The 15,991-nt window shown below is 34.5% G+C and overlaps 1 protein-coding gene across 2 annotated transcripts; it reads left to right on the top strand.

Annotated features, from left to right (window-relative positions):
* Nucleotides 1-871: 871 nt before the first annotated feature.
* Nucleotides 872-15,696, top strand: LOC114262757 (holliday junction resolvase). Of its 2 annotated transcripts, none has more exons than XM_082877791.1 (8): nt 872-1,015; nt 2,183-2,275; nt 5,234-5,368; nt 5,496-5,582; nt 6,640-6,789; nt 10,347-11,947; nt 12,413-13,379; nt 15,542-15,696. In XM_082877791.1, exons 1-7 carry the CDS (start codon nt 950-952, stop codon nt 13,308-13,310), a joined length of 3,030 nt encoding a protein of 1,009 aa, XP_082733917.1. In that variant the 5' UTR covers nt 872-949; the 3' UTR covers nt 13,311-13,379; nt 15,542-15,696. The 2 variants fall into 2 exon arrangements, with proteins under 2 accessions (XP_082733917.1, XP_082733916.1); XM_082877790.1 differs by having other exon boundaries at nt 15,552-15,690.
* The last annotated feature ends 295 nt before the right edge of the window (nt 15,697-15,991 follow it).

The following is a 15,991-nucleotide window of genomic DNA, read 5'->3' as shown; positions in this document are numbered from 1 at the left end:
TCTTTACTATTTTGTGTTCAAAAGTTTTGATTCTTTATTTTTTATAATAAAATTAAAGGCTCAACTTTCATATTTTATAAATATCAAACATAATTACAAATAAAATGTTTTTTTTTTTTAACACACAAAACATAATTTCATTTTTTTTAGAAGTATTAGCGGATTGAATTGTGCAGGGTAGCCTCTCATCCACTATTCGTCCAAACTTAGACATATTGAAAAAAATGCATATGTATCCGTTCACTCAGATTATTGAAACTATCTATTCTATAACAGATTGGTTTGGATCATTCAATTTTGACGGATTTTTAGTGAATGCTTGCCAACCCCTACAACAAGCAGTGACTAATGTTGGAGAGTAAAGTAATATGTATTCACATATTGTAGAACATAATATAATTATGCTAAATCCATGAGACTCACTATATTTCTTCAAACTCAAGAGAAGTTAGTGTAATTTAGCCACAAATTTAATCAAGTATTATAAGGTCAATTGGAGACGGTCCAAGTCTCCAGTCTAATATCAAATTGGAGAGTATTGTTGGATTTTTATGATTTCATCATTAGACTCACATCAATAATTCAAACTGTTCAATGTGTAGAACTCGTTGAATACTTCGTTCTTACAAAAAATTATGTTGATTGAATATAGATAATAATCTGATCAAATTTGTATTAACGGTAATTATGATTTTAAAAATAAAATATTCGCACAAATATAATTTTATCAAATAATTATTGATATTCGATTAATATAATTTTTTTATAAAAATGAAATATTCGGTGATTCATACATGGATCGTCGAGATGGGCTCAAAATGGGCCGGACTGGACCGTCCCAGCCGAAGACAGTCCAAGCCCTACTATAAATAGTTCTTCCCCTTCTTTTCGCCTGTTAAAGGCGGGAAAACGAAGAGAGAGAAACAGCGAGCGAAAAACAGAGAGAGAGATGGTGAGAGAGAGGTCGAGTAACGACGACTTGCATAGCTTGCTGGAAGCAATTACATCTTCAGATGTAAGCTTCTTTTTCACTCTTAATTGTTCTTTCATTTCTTAATCACCTTGATTAGCTCTTTTGTTGTAGTTTACACAAACACAAAAGTATTTAGCAGATTTAATTGCACTAAATTAACACAGAAATTGAACTATCGTTTCACTTATGGATCGATTCATCGAAATCCCGGCAATCCGTATGCATTTATGGAGTTATGATTACTACTATGTTAGGGTTTTCAAGGAATTAATTCGAGCAGCTTCATTGATTCTAATTCATTAAGCTTTCGTGTAATTCGATAGTTGCAATGAGAGTCATTTTTACAAAAAATTAATTTGAACTTCCATGCTTAAACAGTTGTACCTTGAAAATTTTGTTTGATAAAACTTTTTATTTATTTTTCTAGCTCAAAACAAGCTCAAAAAGTTAACTTGTATGAAGTTGGGTTTAGATGTTTTTCTTAAGCTAGATTTTTTTAAGTTGCAAATAAGTTTTTCCAAACAACCTCTGAAAAGGTGTTTACTCGGTTTATGCATACTTTCATGCCAACCATGCAGATTTTGTTAACCAACACGCCCCCCCCCCCCCCCCCCCCTCCCCTTTTTTCTTCAGGAAGCGCGATGGCAATGTGTGATAAAATACTATTATTCATTTTGACCTTTTGTAGTATGGACTCATCTAAATGCAGTACAAACTGACGATAACCTCCTTTCTTCTTCGGGTTCAAATATTTCATAATTTGTTCTTAGGGTTGATATATTTCATGAAGTAAAACTAAGCTGTATTTTTTGTCATCTTAATTACCAAATTTTGTCTACAGATAATAAATTTCATCTTTTGTGGACACTTCTTATTTTTAGAGAATGCTATCCTTGACTTTTGAGTATGGTAGTGCTATAGTAGTAAACTCTAATGGCTTCTTTGTACTTATCTATTAAATTTGTGCTCACTAATCTACAATTCCTTCATTTCATAATCTGTTTTAAATACTTTCTGTAGTCATATTAATTTTATTCCGGTTTTTCTATTTACTTCTTTTGTTGTCTTTATGTCCATCATACTTCATCAATTTGGACTTTGATGGGGAATTTAACAAATGTTACTGGGTACTGAAGTTGTTACAATGGATCTTATAGTCTATGGTGAATGGTATAACATTTGTGATACATAAAACTTTTTATCTTACAGGTTGTTGAGAGCCGCGTTCAACTTCTTATCAAACTTGAGGAGTTGGGGATATCTGAGAAATCTGAATTGGGTTCTCTTATTGAATCCCTAATAGTATCCAGCCAACTTTGTTTTGCAATTGTTTTTCATTTCATTCATTCTTTTTTATATAAATCTGAAATATAGTTGAGTTTGTGTCTTGCGTGATTGTTATGGTTAAAATGGGTAGTGTCCAGAATTGGTTGTAAGCATGGGAGAAATTACAGTGGCTTATTGTATAGCAAAAATTCCAGTCTTGTATATCAACAGATTCTGTTGTCATAGTGGAATTAGGTGAAGATGCTTCTTATAGGCATTCCCAAGTGACTTCGTTGTTATTGTGTCTAGTCCTTGCCTTGAAATCTATGAAGCACGGATACTTCAAAAAGGGTGACGTATCCGTATCGGATACTTATCAGATACCGATACTCCTCGGATACTCGCGGATACGTATCAGATACTTCTTAAAAGTATCGAATACTTTTTAATTAATTTTTTATTAATTTTGAAGTATCGGATACTTAATTTTGAAGTATCGGATACTCGAAGTTATATATTACTTATAATATTTTGTTTAGTTCTTTGATAAGAGGAATATAGTGAGAGTTAAAGTAATAGAATTTGTCAAATTGATGTATCCTTGTTGTCTCTCTCACTTCTCTCTCGCTTTCTCACTCTCTCACGTTTCTTCTCACTGCTCTCATTCTTTTTTTGGTGTTGACATGTAAGGATGATGTTTAATTTGCATTTGCATTTGCTTTTGCTTTTGCTTTTGCTTTTAGTTTTGGATGTTTTATGAATGTTTGAGCACTTTTAGGTTAATAGGAATCCCTCTTTTTATTTATTAATTTACTTTAAGTTTTATTTTCATGCATATTACATTATTAAAATTATTTTTTATTTTTATTTTTTTACGAATGTATCTCGCTGTACCTGTATCATACTTTTTCAAATTTTGACATATCGCCATATCCACATCCCCATATCACCATATCCGTATCCGTGCTTCCTAGGCTATCATTGATGACTTAAAAAAGTATATTTGCTGAAATTTTTATTTAAGAATGGTTTTTTGGCTTTAGCTAAGGTCTGTGATATTCACTGATGAAGGGGAACAAGTTGAAGCTATTGACCTTGAAGACTCTTAGTTTTATAGGAATTTTTCCACTTTATCAAGTTATCTTTTGCTTTAGGTTTTATTTTTATGCATACTGCATTACTAAAAATTGTTAAAATAATATTTTTTATGAACGTATCCCCGCCGTACCCGTATCCTAGTTTTTCAAATTTTGCCGTATCGCCGTATTCGTATCCGTATCCCGTATCCGTATCCGTGCTTCCTTGCTTGAAATTGATTTGAATATTATTGATTTTTCAAGATTGGGTCTATGACAATCTGAAAACGAGAAATTTCTGACTTGCAAAAACATGTTGATTCACTTACTGAGAAAGATTTTGCTTGTCACTTTTAAACTGATTTGTGACTGTAATATTCTTTTGAGTCTTTGCTTGTCCTCTTTTTTTTTTTTTTTTTCTCAAAAAATAAATAAATAAATAAATTATCTTCTTGGTGTTACTTTTAGTTTTGAAAAATGAAGTTTCTTATATTTCATGTTTTATGCATAGGTTGTTCAATTTTTCTCTTTGTATGTTGTCCCTCAAAAGAGAGGTAAAGAGTTGTTCTTTGGTTAATATGCTAGTAAATTGATGGGTGACACGGAGCAGTTTGCCTTCTTGTGAGATAGATTGAGTTGTTCTTTGGTTAATATGCTAGTAAATTGATGGGTGACACAGAGCAGTTTGCCTTCTTGTGAGATAGATTGATTATAATATGATTCCTTGGGAAAATCAGGATCCCAGGAAGATCCCCTGTTTGAAGTAGTAATTTTATAGATAGAGATGGGAGAAACAATAGATTCTACACCCTTTGGCTCGACCAAGCAAATCGTCACTTAAGTGTGTCACCTCTTTTGCTTACAGTGACAAGCTAGGTACCCTTGGCTTTGCCAATTGATACTCTACCTAAGCATGCTTCTCCTATGCCTCAATCCCTTGTCTCCACTGGTACCTTAATCCGCTCACGCTAACCTAGATCAAGAGTAGGGCCTATGGATCCTCTCGAGGTTGGGCGTAAGGGGGTGCCTGAATGCTTCCTTGTGACGTATATGCTGGACCTTCAAGGGAATGCGGCTCAGTTAGAGCGATCAAGTGGCACTCATGTTCTGACCCTCGTATTTATAGAAAATCTCCTCATTCGGCAACTTGAACACTTTTGTTCACCACCTTTAGTTCTCCACTACTCCTACCATCTCTACCCCCTATTACCACATCAACTCTCACCCTGTCCACCTCAGATCTCCCCTTATTTTTCTAATCTAACTGTCTCAAACCTGTGTCATCACAAAATGTTTAAACTTTAGCAATTTGGCAATTTAATTTGTCTCCAAAAAATGATGTACTTTTTTATTTTTCTTAGGGCATGCCTGTGCACTTGTGCTGGGGGGAGGGGAGTTGGTCTCCTTGTACTCATCGTTTTCTCTCTAAATTTAGAATAGTGACTCATGGCTTCTTATATCTTCCCCTTATGATTATTATTCCTTTTTTGATAAACAATGAGATGAAGATGAATTAGTGGAAAAGAAGAAAAAAAGGCAAGTGATGTGGCACAAAGGGCGGATGTAAATGGGAAATAATTTGTTTTGTTCTTTCTATCAGTCCAAAGATCTTTTCTTATAGTCCTATTCTATTAGATAAAAGAAAGCTTCAGATTAGAACTAGTTTGTCATGTGCTGATCTCTTACTGATTGGAACAAAGATGCATGTGCTTGTGGTACACATTCTTTAGTGTGATAAATGACTAGATGGTGCTGTGATCTGTGGCAACAAAGCCTTGCACATTGAACTCCTTTATTGTATAATCACCCACATTAATTGTGAAAGAGGAAATTATCATTTTTCAGTGTGTAATATTCCTGCACACTGTTTGAGTGTTCTATATTTTTTGTCACAGTTCTTACCTTAACAGCTGACTAGATTTTCTGGGAAGACTTCACATGCTTGGACATTTCCCAGTGCATGTTAAATAAAACTATTGTGCATGTAGCTGCAAAATATCTTGAGTTAGACATATCAGGATGTCTACGGCACTTTATTTCTCTTGGTATCAAGGTACATTTCATTTCTATCCTCTGTCTACTTCATTAGGTTATCTGTACTTCTGTAACAGATGCTATATTTCAGTTTCTTGAAGTTATTAGAAATATGTGTTGGTGAATATCTTGAGTCTTACTTTTAGGCAAGCATATGGTGTGGAAAGCATTTGAAGATGACACTTATGTCGACTGAGGAGTCTCAAGAAGAACATTGCAATCTCTTTTTCCAGGTAAATGATATGTGATGTAAATTAATTACCTAATGAATTTTCTTAAGTGGGACTTTTCTTGAGTTATGAAGTCGTTTTACAGGATTGTGCAAAGAGAAGTATCAACATTGTTTTTCAGAATTCTTATTTGAAAATAAAATTATGCAGCTTGTAGAAACTTGCTAGCTGTAGGAAGAACCTAGTATTGGAATAAAAAAACCCTTAGTATGTTTCATTTGTGAGAACATGGACTTGCATTGTGCTGATTACATAAATGCTGATTTAACCGACATCTAGATTTTACTGCAATTGAATTGTAATCCAAATGCTGAAGGAAGGTTTAGAACTAGAAGGTTGAGTTTTTTTTTTAATAAAAAACTACTAACATAGTTAATCGGTTTTGTAAAGGCTTTAAAATAATTTTTCCAGAATATTTGCCAAGGTCTTCTCAGAACTTTGAGACTTGTAGGTTTGGACCCTACAATGATGTGTCATTTTTATTTTTTCTTTACTTTTGAGTTTCCTTGCATTATTGATAAGTATTGATTTGACCATAGTCAAACTGGATGTTGAATTTCTTAAGGTTGTTATGTCACACCTGTTCACAGAGGATGGCAAGTCGCGACTTGTTTTGGTGGATTGGGACATTTTCTGAAAATGCTTCTGCATATATCATAGCCTTTAATTAAAAGTCTTGTATCAAATTAAACTCTGTACTGTTAAAAATCATCAAAATATTTTTATTAGAGAAATCAAAACTGTATCCTGTGAGGGGCAAAAAAAAAAAAAAAACTTTCTTTCATCAGAATCTGTTTTAGATTAACATTTATTTAAGATACTTATTGTGCCTTTCGAGTCTTCTCTTCTGTTAATTATCTCTTTGGTACTCTTTCCAGTTGCCACAAGTCTTGTGTTTGAAATATTTGTTATGGTGCAACTTTTCTTCTTGCCGTAGTCTCTGCATTTTTGCTTTGATTTCTGAAACTCTACAAGACCTGGCATTAAATTCTCTGCACCAAAGCATGCCAACTGTCTTAAAGCAATATTTCCCTGACAGCTGTGAATTTTTCTTTTGCAGTTGCTTGTGGATCTGTTGAGGTACGCTGCTGCTAGTTTTTCAGCTTTAGCAAGATATCCTGTTTTAGACGATAAGGAGTTGATGGTTACAGTTGAGAAATTCACATTTGAACTGTTAAATCTGACAAATAGTTCAATATCAGAAATCAAGGTATTGAATATTTTATTTATGTTTGCTCTGCCAGTTGTGATGTAGCCTTCACTTAAGAGAGCTATCTATAATATATTGTTTTATCCACCAAATCAATTTGAGGTAAATCATGTATGAAATTACAATGAGTTCCATAAAACTGTTGTTAGCAATAAGGCAACCATTAATTTCATCCTTATTTTGGTTAATCACGTATATGTATATATATTTTTTGATAACTTGGTATCCGGCCCATTGGATCGACGAATCCGGAGGACCAATCCGACCATCCCCTTGTGAGGACCCCAATTAAAGTCAGGGCATAAGTCCCGTATAGACTGGCCCTAAGAAATTGTTTGCACAGAGGAAGTTTTGAACTTGAAATCTTTGAGGGAACACACCCCCAAGTCCCAAGCCTTAACCACCAAGCCAACCCCTTGGGATTAGTTAATCACATATGAAGTCACAAATTAGTAAATTCCATACAATTGTTTTAGAAATAAGGCAACCCTTCTTCACATCTAAATTTTGTGTAAATGGTATGGTGTAAAAAGTTTACAGTTTGCTTCATGACCTAATGAGTTAGTATGAAGCATGGGTACTTCCACAAACATGCCATACCCGTGCCAGATACTTACCGTCGTATGGTATTTTATATGGTATTTCTGCATATGTACCGGGTACATGAAACGTGTACCTAAATTTTTTCTTCTTAATTTTTAACGTATCCAGACATACCTAATATATATCCAAGTCGTATCGTACCTCAGTCGAAGCAATATTTTCTTCTATTATAGGGATAAAATTCCTTTCGCTAGAATTCTTTTTTATTTTTAATTTTATACTTAGTATGATCTTAAAACTAAGCTATAGTCTATTTATCAAAAAAATAATAATAATAATAAATTAAGTTATAGTCTGCAAGTTATTTAATATAATGGCATTTAATTTTGGTTTATACGTTTATTTTCGGCATTAAATGTTAATTGTAGGTTGGATCTTAACAAATCAAACAATTTAATCAATTTTTGCATTACTTCAAATTAAAAATAAATATTTTTTTATAAATGTACCAAGCCGTATCCGTATTCGTATATCCGTATCCTACTTTTTTAAATTTTACCATATCGGCGTATCCGTATCGTACTAGTACCAGTACTTGTACCCGTACCTATGCTTCATAAGTTTTTTGTGTGTAAATGGTGCGGTGTAAATAGTTTACAGTTTGCTTCATGACCTAATGAGTTAGTGTGAAGCATGGTTACTTCCACAAACATGTCATACTCGTATTGGATACTTACTGGTGTTTGATTCTTTGTATGGTATTTCTACATACATACCGGGTACACAAAACATGTATCCAAATTTTTTTTTCTTAATATTTGACGTATCGTATCTCAGTTGAAATAATATTTTCTTCTACTACAGAGATAAAATTCCTTTCACTAGAATTCTTTTTATTTTTAGTTTTATACTTAGTATGATTTTAAAATTAAGTTATGGTTTGCAAGTTATTTAATATAATGACATTTAATTTTGGTTTATACTTCTATTTTCGGCATCAAATGTTAATTGTAGGTTGGATCTTAACAAATCAAACTATTTAATCAATTTTTGCATTACCCCAAATTAAAAATAAATATTTGGATTTTACCGTATCGGCGTATCTTATTTTTTTTGGATTTTACCGTATCAGCATACCTGTATCCGTACCTGTACCTGTGCTTCATAAGTTTTTTGTGAATTGTGCAACTTTGAATTTAAAAAACTAGTGTTAAGAGAACCAGCCAAGCCAAGCTGAACTCTGGACCATTTAAGCTATGTTACATAGACTCGGGTACGGGTGTCGGGTGCGGGTATGTATCTAGAGGTCGGACTCATCAAATCATAAATTTAAGGATATGCGGACTCGGCAAAAAAATGTCATATTTTTATATTTTTAATCTAATATGTGAGATAAAATGATATTGTATTTAACTTATAGTGTCAAAATGACATTTATAGCAATTATATAACAATATATACATATAATAATAGTGTTATATATAATTATATAAGAAGTATCCGTTGAAAAGTATCTGACACATATCCCATACCCTTGTCCGAGTGTCAGGTGTCCGACACGGGTATTTGATTTAATTTGAAGAGTCCATGTAACATAGCATTTAAGATTGGCTCATCAAGCTCACTAGTCTAAGATCATGTTCAGGCTCAGCTGAAGTTTCTACAGAGCGTAGAGAAGCATGTTCAGCTTCAGCTTACCGAAGTATAACTAACAACCTGAGCATGAGGTTCATATCGTTCTGATAAAAGAATATATTCCAAATTGAATGAAAAAGAGTGGGGATGCAATCACTGTCCAAATAAAAGAAGCAAATGCTGTTGTTTTGTTATAACATGATATTCAGTTATTTTTCTAATACCCAAACCCTGAATATATTGCTTGTTTCATCAACTTCACGCATCGAACTTCGGTCCTAAACTCTAATTTGAGCTAAGAACTGACAAATCCCAACTGAGATATTTCTGGATGTACTAGCTACCTTGGGTTGGCTCTGCTCAGTTTACTACCTGCCGAGATGCTTATATTCAACTATATAAGAGCATATTAAACCTAGTTTGGCTGAGGTAGTGTGAAGCGAAGTCTCACATCATCTAGTTACTAAAGTAATTGGAAGCATGTAACTGTGAGGGCACCCTTACCTCAATAACTAACTTTTGAGGTTGAGTTCTACCCAAGACTATATAACATGGTATTAGAACCGGAGTACCAAGGATGGTTAGGGTGTGTATCCATGGCCTGCACACCGCATGTGTTGCCGAGTGAGCACATTGGGTGTGAGGGAGGACGTGAAGCGAAGTCCTTCATCACCTATGTACTAAAGTAATTGGAAGTATATAAGCGTGAGGGCACCCTCACCTCAATAGTGTTGAGTTCTACCCAAGACTATGTACCAGGTGGAACAAAGGTAAGTCCATTAAAAGGTATATTGAAGGAGTTTATTGCTTATTCATGTTTATTTGCAGTTGTGCACTTTGAGCTGTAACTGCAATTTTTTTATAATATTATAAACAAGTTTGTATCTGTAATGTGGGAGTATATCTCAAGTGTGAGTAGATCTATAGACACACATACATATTTATGGGTATGGTATATGACAATATATCTATGTATGTTTGTATGTATGGATATATGTATGTGTAAATGTCTGAAATGGATTCTGAGCTATCTTGTAATATTTATATGATGTCAGTTCAAGTTGGTGGAGATAGTATTCATTTTAAAGGCTCTATTTAAGTCTCGATATTTGCAGAGTTTTCAGTTGACTGAAACTATAAGGATTTTTACAATTATTACATTCTAATTTGTTCTAGATATAATCTTATACAGCTAGAAACAGATTAACATTTGTCCAATCTTTGGGCATACAACCTAGCACTTATCTGAAGTTAGATGTATAATTTTAGATTTAAGTGTGAAAGAGGCTATCCTGTCTAGACTCTTCATTATTGATCCGACAATATAATTGGCACTTGTCATCACTTGCTAACCATGCTCCTTTGTCATTATTAAACAGAGAATTCATGAATTTGGTTCGGAAGTACTGAAAGTGGGACAGCAGGTCCTTGATGCTGTCATACGTCTATGCAGGGTGTATTCCAATGCTGTAAACTGGGATTTCCTTGATGCAAGAACTGAGAAAGATAAAAATGGCTCAGATTGTGAAGAGGCTGATAAAGCGAATCATGTTATCAGCATAGCAAAATGCACTGTAAAACAATTGTGTGAATTGGGAGTCCTAGCAGCTAATGATGGTGGGAGTCTAGTGAGTATGCTTAATTTGTCATGGAAAGGTGTGGTAACACTGCTTCAGCTTGGGAAGGGGGCTTTAGCCATAAAATTGGATGTGGCAAACATTATTCTGACTCTAATTTCACTGGCCAATGAATCTTTGAGATGTGCAGCTGAAACTTGGTCTTCTTTGCTAACAGAAACAGTTTCTGTGCAAGAAGCAAAAAGGATATTCCTTCCTGTAAAATTTTATCTGATTAATGCAGTAAGAATATCCTCCCAATACCCATGCCAGGCATTTTCAGCATTCAAAGATATAACACTCTGTGTCTTGATGACCTCCACGTTTAGAATCTTATTGAGTAAAGAAGAACTTTTGAAATCTGCAAGTGAAGTATTGGCAGATCTCTTGGAACCTGCATCCTTCCATTTACTGAACTCTTTATTAAATTCAGCTCAACTGAAACAAGAGGACAAGTTCCAAATTCTGGACTGGTTGTTCCATGATGAAGATGATTCAAATTTTATCCCCGGAGATCCAAGTAATATCCATAGAACTTCTAAGATGGATGCTATCTTCTCTATAAGTAGTGACAATATGCATGGAGAAAAAGTATTATTGCTTGGTCGGATTGCCTTATTTCTTAATCTTCTGAAAATTGCTCCTGATCTTGAAGATGATGTAAGACTTGGGATCACTAGAAAGCTTGGGTGGCTTCTAAATATTTTAGCCGATGAAGAGGTATATTCTTGGTGTCTTATTTTGCAAATTCCTATACTATGTGGTTCTGGTAAAACTCCAGAGCTAGCTTATCAACCTATGTTCTTTTCTATTCTGCATGCACTGAAAACCTTCATGATTGTCGTCTCTTCAAGTTTAGCTTGGAGGGAAATGGAGACTTTCCTTCTCGAAAATTTCTTCCATCCTCACTTCCTTTGCTGGGAGATTGTTATGGATCTTTGGTGCTTTATGGTGCGGCATGCTGAGGTAGAAATGGTGAATGCCATTATTGATAAACTTTGCTTACTATTGAGGTCTGTGGCATCTTCAGAATCGGTTCTGATTCCTGGTAGTGCTCTACGAAAAATCGCAAGATCAATTTGCATGCTTCTCACATATGTTTCACAATCTACAGTAGATCAAGTCTACAGTGAAATTGTTGGCAGTAACAGATCTCAGTCGTCATCCATTCTGTTTGTAGCGTTGCTCATGGAAGGATTCCCGCTAAATTTGCTTTCTGATAGAATGAAAAGTATTGCTACAAAAAGAATTTTAATTGAATACTTCGAGTTCATGGAGAGCTTTGATGATGTATCAATTAGAGGGTGTGGTTCTGGTGTGTTTGGTGCACCAGTGTTTGCTCTGTCTGCTTCCCTGCGGTCTCTGTAAGTAATGAATTCCTTTACATATGACCGATGAACTTTTACATGTAAAAGTAAAAATCGACTCCGTGGAATCAATGATGACTAAATAATCATGTTTAAGGATAGGTCTTAAATTGAATGCCAGTAACTGACATTAAATTATTCAGTCTGTAATGAGCAATAATTTGTTGAGATACTAAGAATGACAACTATTGGCATGCAAAATTCAATGGTTATTTGCAAGACACCATTTCACAACTGATTTTCCATCTTATCTCCCATGCTCAAACATGTCAACATTTTTTTTTCATTTTTCTTTTTGCTCCAGTTATTTTCTCAAAATTCTTGCTGAGTTAGTCATAAATCTTAGCTTGTAAACCATTAAAGGCCTCATATTATTCCCATTTTAAACATTTCTTAGTAAATTTGTCACTGCTCTCCCCATAGTAACAATTTTAACTGAGGGCCTTCTCATATGTTTTCTAGTCAGGACAGCATATCTGATATTGACATGAAGACCCTGAGATTTCTAGTTGTTGTTATTCGTAGCTATGGAAATACAGTGGATAACGTAATGAAAGACCATTATCGTAAGCTTCTGAGTGAAACTCTAGGAATCATCTCAAATGTGAAGCATCTATATGCATCAGACGGGATGGAAGAAGTCATTTTGGAGCTTCGTAATCTTTTTATCTCTGGGCCTGTGGTCTCAGATACTCGACTGTATCAATGCAAACCAAGTCTTGCCACTTTCATGGCTGGCCTTGGTCATATTGAATTGGCAGAGAATGATAATAGTACAAAGAGCTCAGCTGTATGGGAGTTGTACCACATTTTATTCAGAGAGCAGCACTGGGCATTTGTTCATTTGGCAATCACAGCCTTTGGATATTTTGCCGCCCGTACTTCTTGCGTTCAGCTCTGGAGATATGTGCCACAAAATGCAGCTCTTTCATTTGATTTAGAGTCAGGGAATGAGGCAAACGAAGAGAGATTTATGTCTGAGTTGAAGACATTTCTGGAGAAGGAAATGGCTCTTCTTACAGTGATACCTAGCACTGATCAACTTCAATTGCTTGTAAAGGAAGGTCTGAAGCTAAAAGAATTGATTCGGAAATGTCAAACTATTGATCTGGGTGTTATAGAAAATGAAACCATGGAGATTGACGTTGAAAACCAAGCCAATAAAAGACGGAAACTTCCTGATGGAATTAACCAAGGGGTGGAATTGCTGCAGAGCGGTTTGAAAATTATTTGTGATGCTCTTCCTCATTTGCAGCAAAATCATTTTGACTGCTCTGAGCTTCATGACAAGTTCTTGATTCACTTTTCACACCTTGAAGATGAGATTGGCCATTTAGTTGGCCTAGCTGGTACCAGCTAATCACTGTTTTCAGCCCATACTGGAGAACTTTCAAATATGCTGAACAACTGAAAACTGGTATATATAAAGGTACGAGTATATTTCTGGTTTTCATTAACAGAAACACTGTAATGGATTTGTACTGGAATATACTTTTCATTGTGTTTTGTATTGCATTTCAACATACCCACATTGGTTGTAGAAGAATTAGTCATTACCATAGTCCCCTAGCTCTCTGTGCAGACATGGAAAAGAACATAGAATCCCTATATCGCCATTTTCTCAAATAATGCTAGGGAGAAAGAATTCGCCTGTTTAGAGAAAAAAAATAAAAATAAAGGAAACCACCATGGATTAATTAGTAATTAGAAACACAGACTGCTTCATTTTCATGTGGTATTCAAACAGCCTTTCTTCTACAAATTACTTTTGTAGCCACTGGCACAATTACTGATGGCCTCCTACTGCCTGTTCCTTTTATTTGGCCAAGTGCATGGCCTATTTCAAAATCTCTATTTTGAGCATTTAGTCGAAATTGGAAGTTGTTTGTGTTTGATAAGCTTTTGGTCTATGTTACATGAACTAAGGTACGGGTGCAGGGTTTAGACGTGGATCCCATCAAATCTCAAATTTAAGGATGAGCAGCGGACTCAACAAAAAAGGGTTATATTTTTATATTTTTAATTTATCGTGTGAGATAAAATTATGCTATATGTGACATACAATGTCAAAAATGCATTTTATAACAATTATATAACAATATATACATGTAAGATAGTGTTAAATATAAATATATTAGAAGCGTCCGAGGAAAGTATCGAACACATATTGCACATTTTTATCCAAGTGTCGAGTGTCCGACACGAGTAAATTGATTTATTTTGAAGAGTCCATATATCATAGTTTCTGCTTTGCATGCAGTGTGAATTTTCCATTTTTTTTTTTTTTGGGGTTTAAACTTTGAATATTGTGGGAGATAAGGGAGAAGTGTTCTTGTAAATCAAGTCATCGTGTTGTCAAGAAAGAATTCATTTAGAAGTCTCTTAATTTTTGCATCAAGCTATGAAAAATATATTCCTTGGTGATAACGTTACTCCATTACCTTGAGTAAGGTTTTGTCATTGCCGATCAGTATTTTTTATTCCGCTATGCTACTGAGAGGAGAAAAAAAACACACACACAGAGGAAAGTGGAATAATAGACAAAAGGGGATGTAGTTTTTTCTTTTTTTTGTCCTTGGACTCTCTGTGTTTGGTTTCTCTCTAAGTACCCATTTCAGATTCTCTATCAATTTTCTCTTTCTACAACACCCTTTTTTTCCTTTATTTGAGAGAAAGGTAAAACAATGAGGTCATCAATTCGCAAGGCTTTGAAAAATATTTGTTTGGTTATTAACTTTGGTAATTAATTGTAAAGTTGCTTTACCTCCATAGTTAAAGTTAGATGTGTCCACAAGGCCTTTCACAGATGAAATGATTATATGCTTTTTTTATGTATTAAATTAAATATGCATGGTACTAGATTTGTGGGTTTTATTATTATTATTGATTGTACCTATGGTCCTCTCTCCCATATCAAGGAACCTTACCATGTAAAATCGAGAGCTATGAAGAACACGAATCAACTTATCATATAAAAGAGATTTAGAAATACTGTAGATAAAACTGTGAATATAGTAACCTCCCTTAACAATTATTTATTGAAAAATGTTAGAGATCTTAAAAATTTTATCAAAATTTTCACCAAATGTCTTACACCAGGTGAGTTCTACATCTATGTAAGACATTTAATAGCAATTTTAGTAAAACTTTTGGAATCTCTACCATTACTCTCATTTATTTATCCTCATTCCATACAAACCATATTTGGCGATCTCATTGTCCTATGTGGCTACCTGAATTTCATGTTTTATAGCAATTCATTAATGACACATCAGATAGTATCGAAAATTGTCACTATACCATTTTTGTTTAATTTTTGAGACAACTCAATGTTTTCTGTTTTTCTTTGGGCAATGTATTGATGTCTCATTTCTTTAAATGCACAATTTTATGTGTAACTAAAAACTTTGAAGGGTTACCGTATTCATTCCTAAATTGCAGAGATTTCATAGACTACCGCCTATTTAAAGAAATGAAACACGATTACATTGCCATACCATTACCCTAACATCAGCCCCCAAAAAACAAAAAAACATGGGTTGCCTAAAAAATTATATTCTTATGCTTGCCTTGGCCCTGGCCATGTACCAGTGCTCAACAGTGGAGTCGCTTACCTTAGCTCGGGGAACTGTGAGCATCCTCTATGAAATCCCAGGTACAATGACTGCCCATTGCTCATCACCAGGCAATGATCTTTGGCACGAAAAGCATTCCTTACGTGTAGGGGTGTACATAATACCGCCGAAACCGCACCGAACCGCACCGCTAAGGTAAATTCGTTATTATTTGCCAATCGGACCGCCGATTTTTTATAAGAAAAATGGCAAATTCTAGTGACACTTTTATCAATCCGTCGGTTTTTATTTTTCTTTCAAACCGCACCGACCCGCACTTCTATTAAATCATGTTTTATAAGATTCTAAAAATTCTTTTTTACTTAAGTTTGCTTATTGTTCTATACCTTAAAATATAGTATTACATTACTGCTCGAGGGGAATTTTATGTATTGTATTTGATCATTATAACTTCCACAGATGCTTG

Source organism: Camellia sinensis, chromosome 7, assembly GCF_055761805.1.
Source record: "Camellia sinensis isolate YWXY chromosome 7, ASM5576180v1, whole genome shotgun sequence".
NCBI lineage: Eukaryota > Viridiplantae > Streptophyta > Magnoliopsida > Ericales > Theaceae > Camellia > Camellia sinensis.
Note: the sequence above shows the minus strand (reverse complement) of the source record. Positions and strands in the feature narration are given on the sequence as shown.